The 21,759-nt window shown below is 37.2% G+C and overlaps 1 protein-coding gene across 1 annotated transcript in view; it reads right to left on the reverse strand.

Annotated features, from left to right (window-relative positions):
* PKD1L1 (polycystin 1 like 1, transient receptor potential channel interacting) overlaps positions 1 to 21,759 on the reverse strand; it is a 144,255-nt gene that overhangs the window by 57,714 nt on the left and 64,782 nt on the right. The window contains exons 24-32 of the mRNA XM_072598120.1: positions 19,314 to 19,556; positions 18,773 to 18,886; positions 18,488 to 18,645; positions 17,862 to 17,962; positions 9,375 to 9,570; positions 7,871 to 7,954; positions 6,350 to 6,560; positions 3,719 to 3,825; positions 922 to 1,138 (exon numbers count right to left, since the gene is read on the reverse strand). Of these exons, the coding sequence (XP_072454221.1) occupies positions 922 to 1,138; positions 3,719 to 3,825; positions 6,350 to 6,560; positions 7,871 to 7,954; positions 9,375 to 9,570; positions 17,862 to 17,962; positions 18,488 to 18,645; positions 18,773 to 18,886; positions 19,314 to 19,556 (1,431 nt within the window). The remainder of the gene's footprint in view (positions 1 to 921; positions 1,139 to 3,718; positions 3,826 to 6,349; positions 6,561 to 7,870; positions 7,955 to 9,374; positions 9,571 to 17,861; positions 17,963 to 18,487; positions 18,646 to 18,772; positions 18,887 to 19,313; positions 19,557 to 21,759) is intronic.

Genomic DNA, 21,759 nt, shown 5'->3' on the forward strand with positions numbered 1-21,759 from the left:
AAAATGTCTTCAGAAACCTAAATCAGTGTTCTTTCCACTATACCACACTACCTTTCTTCCCCATAGAGTGAAATATGTTTAATAGGCTCATAAAAATATAATGTCAGATAAATGGAAATAATTCACTGCATTGATAGATAGTAGAACATAATGCTGTTCTACTTCATGCTGGTCACTGATGATTTTAAATGATAATATCTTCATTAGTTCAAAGAAAATGTTCCTACCATTAGAAAATTAGAGATTTATCTCTAATTTCCACAAGTAAACCATAGATTTTAAGATGGAAAGAATGTTAGAAGACATCTAATTCAATTGCCTCCTTTCCTCTTTTCATAGTTTAGGAAATTGAAAATGAGAGAGGTTAAATAAATGAGAGAGGTCACACTTTGGCAGTCAAGACTTAAACCCAAGAGCTCTGACTCTAAATCCATGGCACTTTCTACCATACCATGCAGAGGTATAGCCAAGAAAGGCAGTATGTTGTGGATAGAGGATTGGCTTTGGAGGCAGAAAGACCTGGGATCAAATTCTACCTCAGAAACATACTGACTATGTGATCTTGTTTGGGAAGAATATCGGATTTACCATTAGAAGATCTGGATTCAAATTGTAACTGTGCCACTTACTAACTGTAACCTTGGATAGGTTACTTAAGCGTTCTGGACCTCAGTTTCATTATTTTTAAAATAAAAGGCTTAGAATAGATGAACTTTAAGGTCCTTTCCATTCTAAACCTTATGAACCTCTTAGTGACCCCAGGTAACTCTGAGATTCAGCTGCCAAATAAAGAGCTTTCCAAACTGATAAAACCACACAACCAGACTTCGTTTACTCCCCTACCAAAAAAAAAAATTACAGCCGAAAGAAGAGCTCAAAACATTAGCTTGGAATCTAAGTGTGACCTCAATTTTAACTTACTTTTCTAAAACCAAGTCCATTTTTGAGAGGCATGAGCTCTCGATCAACTTTCCCTTCCCACTTGTTCACAGCTAACCAGCACTCAGCAGGAAAGAACCAGCTTGCTCCAGTGATCAGATCTTTCACAATCACATGGCTGATGTACCAACTTGGAGAACATCCGCTGTTATCATGCCAGAGGTGGATTTTCCAAAGTGGGCCTAGATTATTTGGAATACTAATCATATAAACACACATACACACACACAAAAAAAAGGATCAGTAATCCTATCTTGTCTTTTTCTCTCTTCATACATTGATCAACTATTTTTATGGTAAACATCTCATCAACTAAACTCTACTAATATGAAATTCTTGTTAATTTGGCTGAATGGGACTGAACTTTATCCTAGTCCTAGCTATGAAAGAAAGGTTTGCTTGTCATCCTTTGTTATGACACACAAAGAGGGAAGCAATTACAAGATCTTTTTAGCTAAAGTGAACTTAGAGGAAGAGTAGGGTTGGCTATACACAGTCAAACATAAAATCACACACACCAGGACAGGTGAAAATGGCAAAAAGAGAATTCTTTGTTGAGTTCATTATTTAGTTGAAAGAAGGTTGGACTTGGAGTTAGGAAAGCCATGGCTTCAAATCATTTACTAATTGTCTGATGGTATACAAAGTTTCCTCATTCATAAAAGAAGCAATACCTACTTCACAGAGTTGTTTGGAGGGAATTACTTTGTAAATTTTTAAGTGTTAAACCCTCTAATTGTTGTTTAAAGACTTATTTTTGTCTTGTTTTTCCATTACAATCCCTTCCCCTTAACCTCATCTCCTCACTTCCAATCACTGACCTCCTATTTTAGCAATAATAATAATAATAATGCTACCTAACACACTGACCGTATCTGCCCCGCCTTGACTCTCTTGATAGAAAGTAGTCTTTCTAAGCCCCTTGTAACCAAGACTGTTCATTACAATGCATCAAAATCTCCTTATTTGTGTCATTTACATTATTATAGTCTTTGGGCACCTTATTCTACAGTTGGGCCTTTTTCACTTTCCATCATTTCATACAAGTCTTACCATATTATTAAGTTCTTACTACTCTAACACTCATCATTTCTTACTACAATATAATATTCTATTACAGTCATTCCAATTGATTGGCACTCATTTTTTTTCTCTTTTTACTACTACAAAGAGTGCTGCTATGAATGTTATATATACTGTTATTGTTGTTAGTTAATTTTATGTAGCATTTTAAGGTTTGCAAATGCTTTATCATATTTATTACCTCAACTGTTCTTCCACAATAACCTTGTGAAATAATACTGACTGTCTCCATTAACAGATGAGGAAATTGACCCTGTGAGAGATTAAATGATTTGCACAGGACCTCCCAGACAATAAGTATCTGAGGCAGGACTCAAACTCAGATAAACCTCACTCAAAATCCAGTTCTCTATCCAATGTGCCAATGACTTTTCTTTTTTGAAATTGCATGCATTTTGAACTTAAATACAAAAAGACAAAAGAAAGAGAACATTTTCATGTACATAGTACAACGTAGAAAGAGGATTCAATATAAAACCATGAATTTCCATTTCATGCTGTTACTTTTTTCCTAAACTTTGTAATAAATTCTACAACTCATTTTCAAAGCTACTCTGCTTTTCTGTCCTTCCTTCTCAAAAACTCAAATGATTTCCAGAATGGTTGTACCAACTCAGCCCCATTAAGAATGTGTTTGTGAGCTTACTTCCCCTTCAATACTGATGGTTTCTACTTTTCAAATCATCTTTGCTAATTTTGTGGGTATGAGGTTAAAACTCAGTATAGTTTTCAAATCTTCAACGGCAAATCATTAATACGTAATTTGAAGAAATATTTCATATGTTTGCTCATCATCTGCATTTCTCCTTAACTAGCATTGGGCTATATTCTTTGACTCTTCATCTGTTGGAGACAGGACTATGCTAGCAAATTTTTAACAACTGCCTATCCAGGGAAAAAGAAAGTCTACACAAGATCTTTAAGTTTAATCTGAATCATTCACAGTTTTTCCATCACTTTTTTAAGTCTAGAAAATCAACAAAATAATACATCAAGCCCTGATATGTAATGTTTTCTGATTTCCCAGGTATAAACATTCATGATCAAAATTTAGCAATCATCTTTCATGAGTCAGTACAAGCTGGCTTCACACCCTGGAACAGAGACTTTTTTGCACCCATGATGCTGTTATGATCCTACTTTTGACCCTGTTTCCATGACACAGATCATTTATCACTCCTATCCCTTTAGCTCTGTATATCCCCATAGGCATGGATCTTGTCTTGAATCATATGTGATTCTTTCCAGACATACATACACACACACACACACACACACACACACACACACACACACACATGAACTTCTCACTGTAATGTCTCTTCACTATTTCTATCAGTCCCCCCCACACAATGGTTCCAATCCAGAAAATCATCAATCAATGCCATGGGACCCATCAGTAAAATAGCTTGTAAAATTTCTATCCCAAACCCCACTTCAGGTAGGCTCAAGGAGAATAATAATATATTGCTAAGCAAATCAACAGCATTAAAATATTTGAAGAGGGTAGAAGAAAATGTGATCAACTTAGGAACACAAGTTTTTAACAGTTTGGGAGGAATTCAATATATTTATAGATATTTTCCAATGCAAATATGTAACTGATTTATATTTACTTTAAAATATTTGCTAATTCAGATAGGTCTTATCTTCCAGTATGTCTGAATGAGTAAAATTTAGCTGTATTTCAAAGTACCTTACTATAAAGGTATGTCTGGAGTTCCTTTCAAACAGGGACTTCTCTGGGCAATAAAGCTCTCTGGTCTCTGAAAATCCATATTCTCCATAGAAAACAATGTGAACCTTCCCATGCAAAGAGATAGGAAAACAGGAATCCATTAAATATGGGTACAATGAGAATTAAGATCAATTAAGTTAAAAAAATGTGATACACTTTCATGTAAGTGCATTATAAGGTCAATATGTAAGTTCCACTGTTTTCTATATGTAACCATTAATCTTTTAGAGTGCTATACCTTTAGTTTCAAGGTGTATCCTAAATAACTTCCTGGATAGCATAGAAACATAGGGGCTGAACCCACAGTTAGCTAACAGTCAAAAATAGCTATTTAACACTCATTGCATGTCTTCTTCTGTGCCAGGCTCATTCTTTTGTTGAGAATACAAAAAAGCATCTTTGTCTTCAAGAAATTTGTTGAGTATTGACAAATTAAGGTGAATTTTATTTGCTCCATATGCAGTTATAATATTTCTCTTTTTTCAGTATTTCTTAGTTAATTTAAATTTTAGTTTTCTGTTATACATAAAATGGAATAAGGTCCTTTTCAATATCCTCAGTTCTTAGGATCTACTATAAAATGTATAAAGTAGCTATCTAGAAAGGTACTTGGGTAGAGTCAACAATCACTAGTAGTTTCTTAGTTTACTTCAACAAAATCACTGGCAAATACAAAGAAAAATTACAATTATCTTGTTAAACCATAGTTATAGAGGTTGAGTAGATAATAAAGGCACGGGGGATTTGTTACCAAGTCACTCCACATACATCTCTGAGGGAACTGCCTCCAGAGGTATCCTGAATACCAGACATAGAAAGATGAACATATAGGCATTTTAGAGGCAGCAGTTATCTATAAAGCACCTAGTGTGCTCAATAAACCATTAGGCAATGTGGCACATGCAGAGGAAGTAGAAAACAATCTTTATTTCAAGGAGTTTAAAATATAGTTTAGGAAACAAGAATGATATCCATGAAGGGCTCTCAGAGTAAAAGATTACTGTTTTTTTCAGTCTGGACTTGTGATTTCATGGGGATAGTCCTTCTTCTGACAGAGTAGCCACTGTCAGTCTTCGAGTGTTAGTGCACTGGGGCACTAAAGGGCTAAGTGGTTTGTCCAAGTTTTTGACATATGGCCAGCATATGTGAAAGGTAGGATTTGGATCCAGGTCCTCCTGCCAGCAAGATCAGCTCTCTACCCACTCCTCCATACTGCCTCTAATAAACAACATCAGAAGATGGTGGTACATAATCAATGGAATGAGTGAATTCTATGGTATGGCTAGAGAACTTCAAATAAAAACAAAATCAGGAAAGATTCCATGGAGGAGGTGGTATTGAACCTTGAAGGGAATATGCCACAAGTCCCCAAGCATACTTTAAACTAAAGGCATACTTCGCAAAAAAAAAAAAAAAAAATGACTACATAGCAATCTGTCTGTAAAAGATGTTGGCATTTTGGTATACTGAGAATTTAATATGAGTCAATAAGGTAATATAGCAACCATCAAGGCTAATATCATCATAGGCTATGTTGAGTAGCATAGCATCTAGGAAAAAGGAGGCCTTGCTGCGCTCTACCCTGGTTAGACTACATAGAGAATACAATGTTCAGTGCTAAGCAACACATTTTAGAAAAGACATTGATCTACTGGAGAGTATCCAGAAGAGGCCAGATTAAGAATGCTGTGTTCATTCCATATAAAGGTCTGTTGAAGAATCTCTAGATGTAAAAATATGAAGAAAAGAAGGCATACTGGGGAGAAAGGCAGGGAACATGATCATGGCTGTCTTCATTGGTTTGAATAGCTATCTCTTTCCTGACTAGTTTCACATTCTTCTGCCTTATGTACTCCACAACATTGTTTTCAAACTCAAATAGAAATGGGGCCACTAAACTAGATATAAGGATCCCTGTGGGTTCTATATTAATTTAGAAAACCACATATTAAAATCATGTTCTATTGGACTTTGATTTATTCTGTTCAGTGTTTTCCAACTGCATTTTAATCTGGTTCAGGGGGCACTCAGAAATGTTGAGGCTGTAATGTACCTTCTATGTTTGGCACTTCTGCTCTCCATCACAACCAAATTGGTCTACTTGAGAGAGGAACTATGCTGGTCTTATTTGGTCTCAGAGGACAGAGTGGAGAAAAGTAGCAAAGAAGCAAGTTAGGCTTGTCTGATGTTAGGAAAACCTTCCTAACAATAAGAACTAATCAAAAGGAGAATGGCAACTTTGAAAAGTAATATATTCCCCTTCACTTGCAGTCTTCAAGCACAGATTGGATGACTATGTGTTAAGTGTAATAGAGTGTATACTTTTACAGGTTTATGTAAGGCTAGATGGCCCTTAATTCAATAAGTAAGAATGGCAATTCTCAATTATTATACTGTAGTTGGGAAATCTCTAGCTTGGGGGCCCCGCAGGAATTCTGACTATTGTCAGCAATCCATTTATAGATGATGATTGGTGATAAAGCTATAGGACTGTAGTGGATATAAGCTAATAATAATGCTCTTTTATTCATATTAACTAATATCTCTAAATACAATTCCATTCCAGAATTGTATCGGTTCTCCAATTACCTTTGCAGTCAGCTGTGCTGGAGCTCTAAAACCTGTGTCAATAATGACTACATAGACCTGCTCGTCTCTAGCCTGGGAGTTTTCTTGTAAGAAAATGTATCCATCCTTCTTTTGTTCATGTAGGTCTCTGCGTTTGCTTGCAATGGCCAGAAAAGCAAAAAAAAGCATGAAAAACACAACAAGAATACTGGGGAAGAGGTTGTGTGGGATGCTGTTGATAAAAGGAAAAAATACAAAATGATCAGTGATTGAAGTCAACATTTAAATAGTAACATTCATAGAGAAGCAGCATGCTCTAATAGTTACATAACTTAGAGAACATGGATTTTCAACCTCAGCTTCAAGTGATTAATGAGGCTGTTAGCAAAACAACATCACATCTTTGTACCTCTGGAAGAGAAGTCACTTACTACAAATACTGCATGTGATAAGACCAATATTTTGTTCATTATATCATGCTCTGCTTTTATCTACAAAGGAGTCATGAAAAGTCACAAAACCTCTCTTTCACTAAAAAGTTGATCTCAGAGCCAACGTCCCTGATATGAATAATATTGAAAATGGAAGACATTCAGCAAGATATAATGTAGTACTTTATGTGGCAAAGTCTATATCTAACACATTTTTTTCTGGATATAGTATTTGCCTTTTAAAACCTGGTCAGTACATTAACTTATTTCATTTAGATAAAGAATTCAATTCAAGAAAATTTCATTAATCATTTAATATATTGAAATGGATTGTACAAACATATTGATTACCTATGATATGTGTTGAGCTAACTAGCAAAGTGAGAAAGAATGTCAGGATAAGAAATTTGGCCTTTAAGAGGCAAGGTGGAGAAGGAGAGTGGTATATCAGATTTGTACATTAAAAAGGCAAACCTAGCATTAGTGTGCAAGAGAACACAGAGATTGGTCATTGAAAAACAAGTAAAGATGCTACTGTAGTAGTCTAGTTAAGAGGCAATGAGGATCTGACTAGGAAGGAGCCTGCAAGATTAGAGAGTAAGAAGCTGAAAGGAATGAAGATGTGAAGGCAATATTAATAGGAAATAGCAATTGACTGGATCTGTAGGACTGGGATGGAGTGTGGGGCCTCAAAGACTTGAGTGTTATATGGATGGATCATTAGAAGAATGGTGGTATCATTAACAATGGAAGTAAAGTTAAGGCGAGTATCTAGTTTTGAGGGAAAGATGAATTCAGTTTGATATATGTTGAAAATGCACACCAGGCAGTTGGAAATGAAAATCAAGAGCCTAAGAGAGGTATTTTACAGGGCTTACGGAGGCTTTACATATAGACTCAGGAGGCATCTGCAGACTTGACAGCTGAAGTTGTGGGCATGAAATTGCAAAGAGAGATGAAAATATAGAAGAGAAGAAGGTTAAGGATAAAACATTGAGGATCAGCAATCTTAAGGAATGAGAGAAGGAAGAAAACTTAACAAAGGAGAAAGAATGACTTAAAGGATTTCTTGAAGGATTAAATATTTCTTCACTTAGTGAAACTTGCTTACCTCTTTAACAGAGATACATCATTCATTTCAAAGCTGACATTCAGTTTTCTTCTGACAACAGTGAATGTCGTTAAATGATTGTAACTAAAAGAACAATATCAATTAGGACAAACCATCTAAAAGTAAAAAGCTATTTTTGACAAAATGATAAAATTTTTATGTCATCATTACAGCAGTTTCTAGAGCATGTGCTCCACATTCTAGAATTTTACTTTGAGATAGCTATTAGAAGTATGATAGGGGAAAAACCTTCTAATAACTATAGTTGCTATATTTACCAAAATGAAAATATTTAATTGAAATCTTTAAAAACTCTTTTTAAGTTACCATCTAAATAGGCTATGAAGTTTAAGGTAAGTGCTGTTGTTTTCTGTTTTGTCCCTAAATGTGGTATTAGTTGCATTTTTAAAATTACACTGAGGTATATAAAATTTTTCAGGCTTTCAGTATTCAAAATGATATTTGGTTTGCTCTGGACAAATTGAACCTCCAGAAGATAATTACAAAAATGAAGTTTCATAAAGAAGCAGCTCATCTTAAGGGCCTAAAGCAAAATTTATGACTGGAACAGGAGGCAGGGGTGGTAGTGCCCAGAGAGTACATGATAAGTATTTATTTGGGGAAACACTACACCACTATATGTAAAATGTAAAAAGAGTCAGAGGAAGTGTCCTCTCCCTACAATAGATGTTATTAGTGTAATCTGTGAATGATCATGAACAGCAGTCACACTGGATAAGAAAGCATGTCTAGGATAATCATCAATACCAAAAGAAGGAAAACTCCTATCAATAAGGTCCTGAGTTCAATGAAAGACTGAAGTATTAATGGCCATCTACAAGGGGAGATGCATTCCTAACTTAAAACAGATACAATTACTAATACATCAGGGCAGCCAAGTAGAGCAGTGGACAGAGTGCCCGGCCTGAAGTCAGTCAGACTCATCTTCCTGAGTTCAAATCTGGTCTCAAGACACTTACGAGCTGTGTGACCCTGGGCAAGTCATTGAACTCTGTTTGTCTCAGTTGCTCACCTGTAAAAAATGAGCAAACCATTCTAGCATCTTTGCCAAGAAAACCCCAAATGGGACTATGAAAAGTCAAACACAACTGAATAACAACAAAAACTAGTCCATTGTTTATGTTCACAAAGAGCAAAGTAAATAATAAAACAATTGTCTGCAGTAATAAAAATGCTAGTTTTGTAGCTACACAGGAATGTTATGAAAAAAATCAACAAATAATGAATGGTGTGACAAAAACATCACCAAGGAAAGCAGTGGTTTTTACACAGAGGTGGTACTATATGTATTTATGTGGATTTCTATTAATGGTTTTCAAAGCTTCTCAATACTGAAAATGTAAATAACAAGTGTTTACTGAGAACTCACTCTACATATTCATACATTCTAATCTATAACCCAGAATTGTAGGGGAGAGGGATGCATTCATTTAGAAAAGGTACTTGAGAAACCCTGGATCCTTTCCCAGAACAGTGCTAATACCTGCAGTTAATGGTTTGGGGAGTAATTCCCTGCTGTGGATAAGAACCCTCTGACATCCATCCTCTGTTCTCATCCCAAAACAGGCACCGAATCCATTGGAAACTGACAGTGTAGTTCACAATGTTAGCTAGGTATTTGTTTGTAGGCTTTTGGTCATAATCAGCATCTAACAAGGCTAAATAACCAGATGATGCATCTAAAATTAAAAAAAAAAACATACAGTCAATGTTCAAAAAGGAATAACGATTCCCTTCAAAAAAATCAAATAAGGCATGACACACAATAGGCTAGAAATTACTGTAGCATTCAGTTATAAGTGATTCCTTTTATACCCAAGGCTGATAGGATGATATGCAGCTATAAAAGACCCAAGACGGGCCAGTCCAAATCTCTCATTTTAGAGCTGAGGAAACAGCTTAGAGCCCAGATAGAGGGTGGTCTCAAAACTACAGATAAGTCATACATATAATCAAAAGTAGAGTGGTTATTTGAACTCATATATTCTGACTTTAAATGCGCTTTTTTTTTTTACAAATGTCAGAGGCTTGTGTAAGTACATAACTACATGTATGTATATAATTTTAAAAATATATATACTTCATATATTTAAATATATATATATATATGCTGTTTTATGTACTAACAAAAGCCTCACATACACATATTCACCCAGAAGGGTTTTCAATTACATAAGATTCAGGGAATTCATTATTTAACAGATAACAGACTTTCTTGGTTCCTAGGTCCAGATGATTATAACTAAAATTTATATCCAAAGCTCTTTGTCTTTGATATAGCATCTTTCTCAATATAATAGTATAATTTGTAAGTGACAAAATAGGAAAGGAAATCACACTATTATATGGATTATCTGAAATAGCATAAATCGCAGTTGATACTACTGAGATCATAACCCCAGCTGAACAAGTAGAAAAGTTCCCATCTTTTAGGGAAGTTACTTTTTTTTGTTGTTTTAAAGATTGGGTGTCCCTCTCTTGCCCAACTGGAAGTATAGAGGTTCTCAAATCCAATCCCACCAGTCAGCACGGGAGCTTCCACCTGCTCTGCTTCCAGCCTTAGGCCAGTGTAGCTGCCTGGTGGCCACCCAGTTTCCAGAATCTCATTCTATTGGGACTGACACCCAGTCAGCAGAGCCCACTTCAGAAATCCTGAGCTCAAAAGATCCACCAGCCTTGGCCTTGCTAGTAGATGGGATTACAGGTATACACTCCCACTTCTTGAAGGGAAACCTCTTAGGCTACATTTATACAAGATGAGCGGGCTGAATTGGACCCAAAGTTCTGTTCTGTTTCAAAAGGAAGTAAATTTTTTAGCAGTCTAAAAAGGCTACCAATTGCAACCTTCAAATTTACATAGAGGTCAAATACAATATGGTGTCACTGAATTAAAAAAGCCCTGAAAGCAGTCTCATGAACATATTTCATATTACAGAATTTCAGATTAGGGTTTCTGCATGAATTTGGTAACAATAAATATATGTGTATCTATACATACGCACATATGTATGTGTATATATACATATAAACTACCATCTATATAACGTATTAGGGTTTACAAAGCTCTTTATAAATATGACGCTATTTATCTTCACAACAACCTTGGCAAATAGGATCTATTATTGTTCTCATTTTGCAGATCATGAAACTGAATATTAAGTGCCTTGTCAAAGGTTACACAACTGTCTAAGGCTGGATTTGAACTCAGGTCTTCCAAAACTATCCACTTTGCCACCTCCCTGCTCCAACTGGAATACTAGAAATTAAGTAAAAATCTATTCTAAAGTGCATCACTATACCATGTAATTGCATTTTACATGTTTAATTAAATAATTCTAGGTAGCAGCAGAGTTTCTTTTATTAGGTAGGAGTTTGGACTAGATGCTGTTGGGGGTGTAAGCTCAGTTCCATGTGGACAGTCTCGGGCAGGTAAAGGTGAAGACTTCTAAACCTTAGAGTTCTCATGAGGCCCCCCAGGGAACAGCAGGGAATTGAGGTGTGAGACCAGGCTATCTCGTGCATTTCAGCCTCTTCCCGCGGGGAAACGTGCTGGGAGAGAGCATCCCCGCCCCCGAGATTGGCCCGGGGTCTGAGCACACCTATTGTTGTCTAACAGGCACAGTATTCAGGTGCAAACTATGCGGCAGGAGAGCTTAAGTAGGGTCAGGAAAGCCTGAAGGCGCTCTTAGCGCTGAGGGGCCCTTAGAGGACAGAAGGCCCCTCTTCCCTCTCTCGTCTCTTCTTTCTTCCCTCTCCCCTCTCCCCTCTTCCACTTCCATTCTCTTACTGTAAGATCTTTGCCTCCTTGGGAGATTCCTCTCTCCTCAGGAAGAATTCCCCCTGCACATGTAACCAAGACTCTGAATAAAGCCTAACCCTTGTTCGACTCCGGAAAGTCTCTTCTCTCATACGTTTATCCGGTTTGGCCAGCCGAAGAGCTGCGATAGGTAAGGTAAGACTCGGGTAGCCCTCAGGCCTCTAGGCCTGACAAGATGCCTTCCAAGTTTCCATCTAGCCCTGAAAGTCCACGTAATCAAGTCAGAAAAAAATTATAAAATGAATTTAATTAACTAATTTATTTATTTATCTAATATTTATTATGTATCTATTATGTACAAAACTCAGTGGAAGATACAAAAGGAGCATAAGAGAGAAGCCCCTTCCTTTATCATCTGCCTAAAGATGTATCTTAAGTTATCTGTGTGTATATATTCAAAGAATACAGAAGAACAGAATCTTAAAAGTTGGAAGAAACCTCTGAGGTTCTCTATCTCTTTCAAATTGTAGCTGAATAACAGTCCCCTTGTATCAAGTAAAGGAATAGTAGACAAAATGATACAAGGTAATGTAATATTAATTGTCAACAAAGGTAGCACAATGGATCCTATACTGGGCCTATAGCACGGAAAACCTGAGTTCAAATCCAGTCTGAGACGCTTGCTGTGTGACCCTTGTTTGCCTCACTTTCTTCAAGTATAAATGGTGATAGTAAACAGCTCTTACATCTTAGGGTTGTGAGATAAAGTGCTTAGCACAATGCCTGGCATGTAATAAGTACTGTGTTTGTTCTTCATTTTCAAAGAGGATCATGACATCAGGGAAGTGATGACATGACATGCAGTTGACTCTGATTTGAGTGAGGAAAGGCTGTGCAAGGTTGCCAGCCTCACTTTTTCCTCCAGAGTCATCTGGGTGCAGTGGTCAGCTATTCATCAGGATGACTGAAGATGCCCCAGGATGCAATGGGAGACTCTGACCCTTTAGGCTAAGGCTTTTTCAGGTTCTCAGTTTGAGTGAGGTAACACCTATTCAGTGAATAGGCTTTTTAAGAAATGAGTGAAGGGATAGCCCCTTTAATTAGAAAGAAAAAAGAAAAAAAATCAATGTGGGAGGGGAAGACCTTCATGGTTTGTGTTCCAAAGAGAAACAGTTACCAATGACATTCAGTGTAAGCTAGAAGGGCCCAAAATAGTCATTAAGTGGAGCTTGGGAAGGAAGGAAGGAAGGAAGGAAGGAAGGAAGGAAGGAAGGAAGGAAGGAAGGAAGGAAGGAAGGAAGGAAGGAAGGAGGGAAGGAGGGAAGGAAGGAAGGAAGGAGGAAACCTAGCCAGTAGACCCCAAGTTAATTGGACAGCTTATTCAGGAAGAGGTCCACAGCATTAGGGAAATGGTACCTCACTCAAAGTGAGAAGTTGAAAAGGTCTTAGCCTAAAAAGGCCAGGGTCTCCCATTGCATCCTGGGTCATCTCCAGTCATCTTGATGAATATCTGACCACTGGACCCAGATGGCTCTGGAGGAGAAAGTGAGGCTGGTGACCTGCACAGCCCTCCCTCACTCAAATCAAAGTCAACTGCAAGTAATAGGTACCTATAGAAATTCTTGTTCCCTTCCCTTCCTTTTCTTCCCTTTCCATTCCCTTCCCCTCTCTTTTCTTTCAAACATATTTGGAGATAGTGAAACAAGTCCTATACTGGAAATAAGACCCCCTGAATTCTAGTTCTGTCTTAAACAATTTCTAACTTCACTAGGCCTCAGTTTTCCTATAAGTTAAAGTATTTGGACTAGGTGATTTATAGTCTTTCCAGTTGTCATTATATGTTAATTAATTATCTTTTATGAGTAGTATAGAGCAGCAGTTTTGAAATTTTTTGAAAAGCTTACCTCATTATTAAAATATCTTGAGTACATGCTATGTGTATATTGGTTTATTTTTAAAATGTACACATGTGTGGGAGGATCAGGAGGTGAGGTGGGTGTGAGGAAAATATTCAGAGGTCAAGTCACTGGCTGGGAAAATGCCCAGAAAAGGGAAAAGAAATAAGACTATAGAAGGTTACTTTCTTGGTGAACAGACATTTCCTCCCTTCCTTTCTGATGAGGAAGAACAATGCTTACCATCAGGCAAAGACACAGAAATCAAGGCTTCTGTGTCCCAGCCCACTCAATGGGCTCAGGCCATGGAAGAACTCAAAAAGAATTTTGAAAATCAAGTTAGAGAGGTGGAGGAAAAGCTGGGAAGAGAAATGAGAGACATGAAGTCAAAGCATGAACAGCAAATCAGCTCCCTGCTAAAGGAGACCCAAAAAAATGTTGAAGAAAATAACACCTTGAAAACTAGCCTAACTCAATTGGCAAAAGAGGTTCAAAAAGCCAATGAGGAGAAGAATGCTTTCAAAAGCAGAATTAGCCAAATGGAAAAGGAGATTCAAAAGCTCACTGAAGAAAATAGTTCTTTCAAAATTAGAATGGCACAGATGGAGGCTAAGGACTGTATGAGAAAGCAAGAAATCACAGAACAAAGCCAGAGGAATGGAAAAATGGAAGAGAATGTGAAATATCTCATTGGAAAAACAACTGACCTTGAAAATAGATCCAGGAGAGACAATTTAAAAATTATGGGACTACCTGAAAGCCATGATCAAAAGAAGAGCCTAGACATCATCTTTCATGAAATTATCAATGAAAACTGCCCTGAGATTCTAGAACCAGAGGGCAAAATAAATATTCAAGGAATCCACAGAACACCGCATGAAAGAGATCCAAAAAGAGAAACTCCTAGGAACATTGTGGCCAAATTCCAGAACTCCCAGGTGAAAGAGAAAATATTGCAAGCAGCTAGAAAGAAACAATTCAAGTATTGTGGAAATACAATCAGGATAACACAAGATCTAGCAGCTTCTACATTAAGGGATCGAAGGGCATGGAATAGGATATTCCAGAAGTCAAAGGAACTAGGACTAAAACCAAGAATCACCTACCCAGCAAAACTGAGTATAATACTTCAGGGGAAAAATTGGTCTTTCAATGAAATAGAGGATTTTCAAGCATTCTTGATGAAAAGACCAGAGCTGAAAAGACAATTTGACTTCCAAACACAAGAATGAAGAGAACCATGAAAAAGTGAACAGCAAAGAGAAGTCATAAAGGACTTACTAAAGTTGAACTGTTTACATTCCTACATGGAAAGACAATATTTGTAACTCTTGAAACATTTCAGTATCTGGGTACTGGGTGGGATTACACACACACACATGCACACACGCACACACACATAGAGACATAGTGCACAGAGTGAATTGAAGAGGATGGGATCATATCTTAAAAAAAATGAAATCAAGCAGTGAGAGAGAAAGATATTGGGAGGAGAAAGGGAGAATTGAATGGGGCAAATTATCTCTCATAAAAGAGGCAAGCAAAAGACTCATTAGTGGAGGGATAAAGAGGGGAGGTGAGAGAAAAACATGAAGTCTACTCTCATCACATTCCACTAAAGGAAAGAATAAAATGCCTACTCATTTTGGTATGAAAACCTATCTTACAACACAGGAAAGTGGAGGATAAGGGGATAAGCAGAGTGGGGGGGGATGATAGAAGGGAGGGCATGGGGAGGAGAGTGCAATTTGAGGTCAACACTCATGGGGAGGGATAGGATCAAAAGAGAATAGAAGTAATGCGGGACAGGATAGGATGGAGGGAAATATAGTTAGTCCTATACAACACAACTATTATGGAAGTCATTTGCAAAACTACACAGATTTGGCCTATATTGAATTGCTTGCCTTCCAAAGGGAAGGGGTGGAGAGGGAGGGAGCTAAAGAAGTGGGAACTCAAAGTGTTAGGATCAACTGTAATGTTCTTACCACTAGGAAATAAGAAATACAGGTAAAGGGGTATAGAAAGCTATCTGGCCCTACAGGACAAAAGAGAAGACAGAGACAAGGGCAGAGAGGGATGATAGAAGAGAGAGCAGATTGGTCATAGGGGCAATTAGAATGCTTGGCGTTTGGGGGGGGAGGGGAGAAAAGGGGAGAAAATTTGTAACCCAAAATTTTGTGAAAATGAATGTTAAAAGCTAAATAAAAAAAAATAATAAAAAATAAAAATAAAAAAAAAATAAAAAAATAAAATAAAAAAAATAAAATGTACACATGTATTGCTCTACTATGACTGCACAAACTGCAAGACTTCCACAAAAATAGAAATTACAAAGGATGAGATAATGAGGCGATATTTTGATCCTTGGTTTTAATTGTTATACAAACTGAAAAAGATACTTCATAAGGACATGTAGACCCAAATGGTAGATCCAATGACAATCACTGACTGTCTAAGAAAAGAAGATATTAACTTTTCATTTCCACCCAAAAATTATGCAAAGATATTTTCTGAAATTAGACTGGTAAACATCCCTCTTCCTTGATTTTAATTACTTGTTCTTGCAAACTAATTGAAAGGTATTTCATGTTTTAATTTCTACCAAATGGATTCAAAACCCACAGAGTCTTCATTTCAAAGGTTTTTACACAGGTTAAAAAATTCTGTTTCCAATTTTTCAAAATATGAGGATATCCAAGTTTTTATAGGTGTCACATTAATATATTGTTTTAAGAATACAAAGAAGAAGGAATAAATATCCAGGGGGAGAGAATGGTTACCAGTGTGAGATGCTAAGAAAAGATCAAAAAGTGAGAAAGATCCTTCTGGCAGATCTGGCACTTAAGAAATCATTGCTAACTTTGAAGAAAACAATTTTAGTTGAGTCAAGATTAAGGAGGAGCTGAGGACCTAGGAGACTAGGAAGATGGTGACGTCCCTCATGAAGTCAAATCAAATCAACAAGAATTTATTAATCATCTATTATGTGCCAGGCACGGTACTAAAAGCTGGAGCTTTTTGTTTGTTTTGAAAAAACAAAACAAGCTATCAAAGAACTCATAGTGTAAAGGAAACAAAAAATGTTCAAAGTCTAGAAGATGTGTGGCTTTGGGAAAAAGATACTTTAATGCGATTTACAGTACACCCCAGCCATGTCTGCTAATTATTTCTCACAGAGAAAATGAAAAATTTGTGTGGAGGGGGTAGTCTTAGTCACATGCCACTGCCCTAGAGCAGACAGCTGGCTCACTGAGTGGTGCTTCCAGAAGCCAATAACCTAGGAGGCAATGGGAAGATGCTGGGGAGTGGGGTGGAGGGCTACTTCTGCTTGCTGAGCTGCAATGTGTGTCTGGGTCTAGGTTATGTTATAACTACTTTGAGGAGTCAAAGGTAGCCATGAGAAGCCAATGTAAGAAGGGGGTGGATAGAATGATGAACTCTAATTGGTGAAGGGGTGGTTTTGTTGTGTTGGAAATGAGCCTGCATGTGGGGAAGGAGATGTGACTGACTCGTCTTCCCACTACCCTCCAACTAATTTATTACACACCCCTTGGGTGCGGCCATGGTGCCCAATTTGGAGACCAGTAGTATAAATAATAGTAGTTGCAGGATTTTCAGAGAAGTAGGCAGCATCAAATGGAAGAAATGGGGCTTGATCTAGAACATAAAGGATGAGTAGGATTTGGATAGGCATAGAGGAAATATATGGACTTTTAAGTTAGGGAGCACAACCTAGGGGAAAGCAGAATGAGCATTTTCTGGGGAGCAATAAGGAGACCAGATTGGATAGAACAGGTGACAGGATATATGGAAAAGTAAATTTGGTTCATATTATAGAAATATTCCTGGCAACTGAACTGTATACTCTAAGCAACAGGGAGTCATTGAGTATTTTCAACAAAGGGGTGATATGATGAGAGCAGTGTTTTAGGATGATTAATTTGTCAGTAGTGTGCAGGATGAATTGGAAGAGGAGAACCTGCAGATAGGAAGACCATTTAAAAGGCAACTACAATCAATCATTCATTCAAATATTTGTTGAGTATATACCATGTATTCTGTATTCTATCAATTGGACAGCCTATTAATCATTCTTATGTGTTAATATCATGCTATCCTGGGATTCTTCTCTATCATATTATATTTTTACAACTCTATTCAATTTAAAATAAAATACACATTTTAAAGGCAACTTTTTGCAGGTTTTTTACATTAATGCTCCCTGAGGAACAGTCAACACATTATTCTAGGAATGACACTTCCCGTGCTATATAAATGAGACTAAAATTCTAAATCATAAGTACCTTTCACTGACCTTTCAGGGAAACAGCAGGTATATAAATCTGAACAACATGTTCATCCCAGGAGCAAATCTGTTTCATATTAAAAGTAGACACAGTAGGTTTTTCAGAGAACCTAGGAAAAAATGACAAAGCAATGGTGATTCTACTCCTGCTAGGTTACCTTACAAGTTGTTATGTTCCAATAGAAACCATTTCACTGCAAGAAAGTCTGAATGGAAAGAAAACATTGCTGTGACCCTGCTAGGAACACTTCAGATTTTCAACACATTTGTCTTTTGCTTTCTAAATTATCCATACTAACTGTTAAAAAAAAAAAAAAAGGCTAGACAATAAGGGAATAGATCCTACAGAGAAGAGACAGCTGGGTAGTTCAGTGGATGGAGCTGTACATGGGCATCAGGAAGACTTGAGTTCAAGCTCTGCCTCAAACACTAGTTGTACAATCCTGAACAAGTCACTTGGGCTTTCTCAACTTCAGCTTTCTTATCGTCTGTAATATGAAACTAATAAAATCTACTTCAAATGGATGTTGGGAGCATCAAATAAGAAAAATTTTAATGTCTTTTGCAAACCTTAAAGAGCTATATAAATGTCAGCTATTATTGGAAATTATCTACATTGTAAATCTGAGACCCACCTGACAAGCAGCATTACAGGGAAAGTTCTTATGTTGATTTTAGAAAATTCCACTACTATCTGTAGGGATTCTTGGGAGGCCTCAGGAAACCCAGAGAAATAATGGAAGTTCACTTTGTCACGATATAATGAAAATATTGTCTTATTTTGCCCATCATCCTGTCAATACAAAAAGAAATAAAAATCCAGCTAACATTTTTCTTTGAAAGTACAAGTGGTACTTTAAACAAAAGTACTGTGCTGCAACCTGAAAGGAAGGTATGTGGTTCAGAAAAGCTCTCCTTACCTGAGCACTGCTGTTCTCAAACACTACTCCCAGTGGACTCTCCAGTCTTTGTATGTTGATCTTCCTTTTACTAGTGCAGTTATAGAGGCTCAGGGCAACCACAGCCCCATGGATCTTAGAAAACAACACATTCCATCTTAATTACAAAATATAAGGCCATAGTTAAGTCTTTTATTGTTCAGTTAGGTTGTAAAGTATTTATTAAATAACCTCTTTGTGACAGACACTATGCTAAACAATGGGAATACAACTGCCAAAAAAAAAAAAAAAGAATAAGACAGTCCCTACCTCAAGCTGCTAATGGAGGAAGACAACATATATAAAACAGAACTGAAAAACAGGAGGACTGGGAGTAAGTATAAAAGAACAGGGAATCAGGACCAATCCTTCCTCAAAAGGAAGCTCTTGGCAGGAACTTGCCAATCAGAAGTGTTCTTCTATGTCTTTTTACCATTGATACATAGTCATGGGATTCCATTGCCATTGGTGATCATTCATAAATAGGATCTTAGAATATGAAGTGATAATTATCATGCACTACCTCAACAGGAAGTCTCTGCTCCAAATATGGATGTTCCTTGAAGTATATTAGCTGACTGATGTAGCACTGGCTGTGCAATCCCATGCTACCAGAGAAGTGCTCATCAAGGGTATCTGGTAACTGGACCTCAACAGAGCCAACACGTTCAACAGAGCTGTGAAAAGTGAAATGTAAACTGGTCTGGAATTCCAGCTGTCCAGTGCTAATATTAAATTGAAGTTCTTTACTTGAAAAGACATAGTTCTGAAACAAAGCACAAAGGCATGTCAAAAAGTCTTAACTCATCATCTGGGACAAGTCATCTATCCCTGAAGAATGCAGAATTATGGATCTCTCATGACCCTAAGACAATGCAGAAGACCTTTAGCAAGTCACAGGACTCTGTTCCCCAAACTGCATTTTTCTTAGAAGTTTCTGAAAATGCAGTTTGAAATGTAATCTGAGAATAAAAAAATACAACACAAATAAGAAGAGATAACTGAAAAGACTATAGAAATTATTCTCACTTTCATCCCACCACCAGATTTTCATTTAAGCAAATTATATTTACTCAAGGGGAAGAAAGAGAGAGTGAGAAGGGAGGATAGAAGGGTGAGGAAAGAGAGAGATGATTGGGGGAGAACTAAAGGAAGGGAGGAGTCAAGGAGGAGGAAGAGGAAAAGAGGAGTGAAGGAGAACAGTAGGGAAGGGAGGGAAGGGAAGGGAAGGATGGAGAAAGGAAAAGAAAGAAAGGAGAAAAGAGGGAAGGGGAAGAAGGCAGAGAAGGTAAAAGAGAAGAGGACAGAGAAAGGGAGATGTATAGTTTAGTTGCAATGAAAATAATTGTGGGAAACCTGTCTACTGAATGAGAAGATAGAGGAGAAAAAAATGCTAAACAGTTGATGGACTCATATTTGTTTGGTTTCCTTGCCTTGTGGTCAGCATCAAATCTTGATGTCTTAATTTGTTTCATGAGAGAATGATCCACCATGGCTACTGTCAACAAGCAATTTAGCATATTATGCCTTTACTGATACTTTTACTCTCAAACTAATGATTCATTTATTCAACGACAATGTCTGTTCTCATTAAGGCTTTTAGAACACCAAAAGAGAATTAACTAAAATAGGAAAATATAGGAATAATGCATGGGAGGAAGTGCATAGGAGACTTCAAGGAAGGACCTCAAGACCACTAAGAGGAAAGAACTCATCTTGAATATTGAAGGCTCTAAGGATCCCACCTCCAGCACACAGTACTATGTCACAGACAATTTCTGTGTGAGTCACTTGTGTTCAAGTACACTCAAGGAGGGAGAAGGGTGACTTGTCCCTGAGAAAGCATGGTCTTCCTCTTTTCAGTAGAGCAAGTGATTCCAATCCTTCAACTACAGGAGGACAGGTTATATAGATGTGGAGGTTGGGCAAGTTGTGAAGAGAAAATTCTATTATGATTGTCTTCTTTAGCTGTTGGAAAAATATAATAGATACAGTAGTAGGCCATCAGATCTACTGCTATTAAGACTAGTGGTCTATGTCAGGAAGCAGAGATCTTCATGCTAAGGATATAGGGATCATGGCATAGGGCCAGCAGAGGAGCATGAGTCTTGGGGACAGAAAGTCAAAGGACCACTGAGAAAGAAGCATGTCACTTTAAATGTCAGCACTTTGGGAAAAGTTCCATTTACCCTCAACCTAGTTACAACTCTGGACACAAATGACTTCATTAAGTTGCATTAACATATTCTAATGAATACAGCAGCTATCTTTTTTTGATTGGGTCAATAGAAAAGGAATAATTAGAAATATTATCATCCAGTTAATGGTGAACATTAACCAGGTCAAAATGACATATGACATGGAACACTCAATGACGTTACTGAGACATGGTCCTAGGGCCACTGCAGCAGAAAATAATACCATTCTAGAATTGTCTTGCAAAAACAATGAATGCCACATTTCATTATTTTGACATCCTGCCTCTGTCACATATTGTCTGTGTGACCCTGGGCACTCCCCTTAAGCTCTCAATACTGTAGACCATTCTTTAAGACTCCAAATTGCAGAATAGTTGCCAAACTGCATTGGCAGTGGGAGTTTTCTTAAATTAATGAAAACATAGATTCATTCTAGTCCAATCCAGGTGCTCAGTATCCTTAGGGTATATGGCATTGCTGAAACATTACAGAAATAATTCATCACACTTGTTTTGTAGGAAGTAGTCATTCTTCAGAGGTACCTTTACATCATATATCAGAAAATCCTTTAAGAATTTAAACCTGAGAAATAATGGCATTAGGGAAAGGCTCATGCACTGGGAGGCAGGGGACCAGGGTTCAAATGCCAGCTCTGGCATTTAATAGACATAGAACCCTGGGAAAATCATTTTGTCTCTTGAAAACTCAGCTTCTTATTTTATAAAATGAGATCAGACTAGCTGACCTCTAAATTCCCTAACCGCTCTAAAA

Source organism: Notamacropus eugenii, chromosome 3, assembly GCF_028372415.1.
Source record: "Notamacropus eugenii isolate mMacEug1 chromosome 3, mMacEug1.pri_v2, whole genome shotgun sequence".
Lineage (NCBI taxonomy): Eukaryota > Metazoa > Chordata > Mammalia > Diprotodontia > Macropodidae > Notamacropus > Notamacropus eugenii.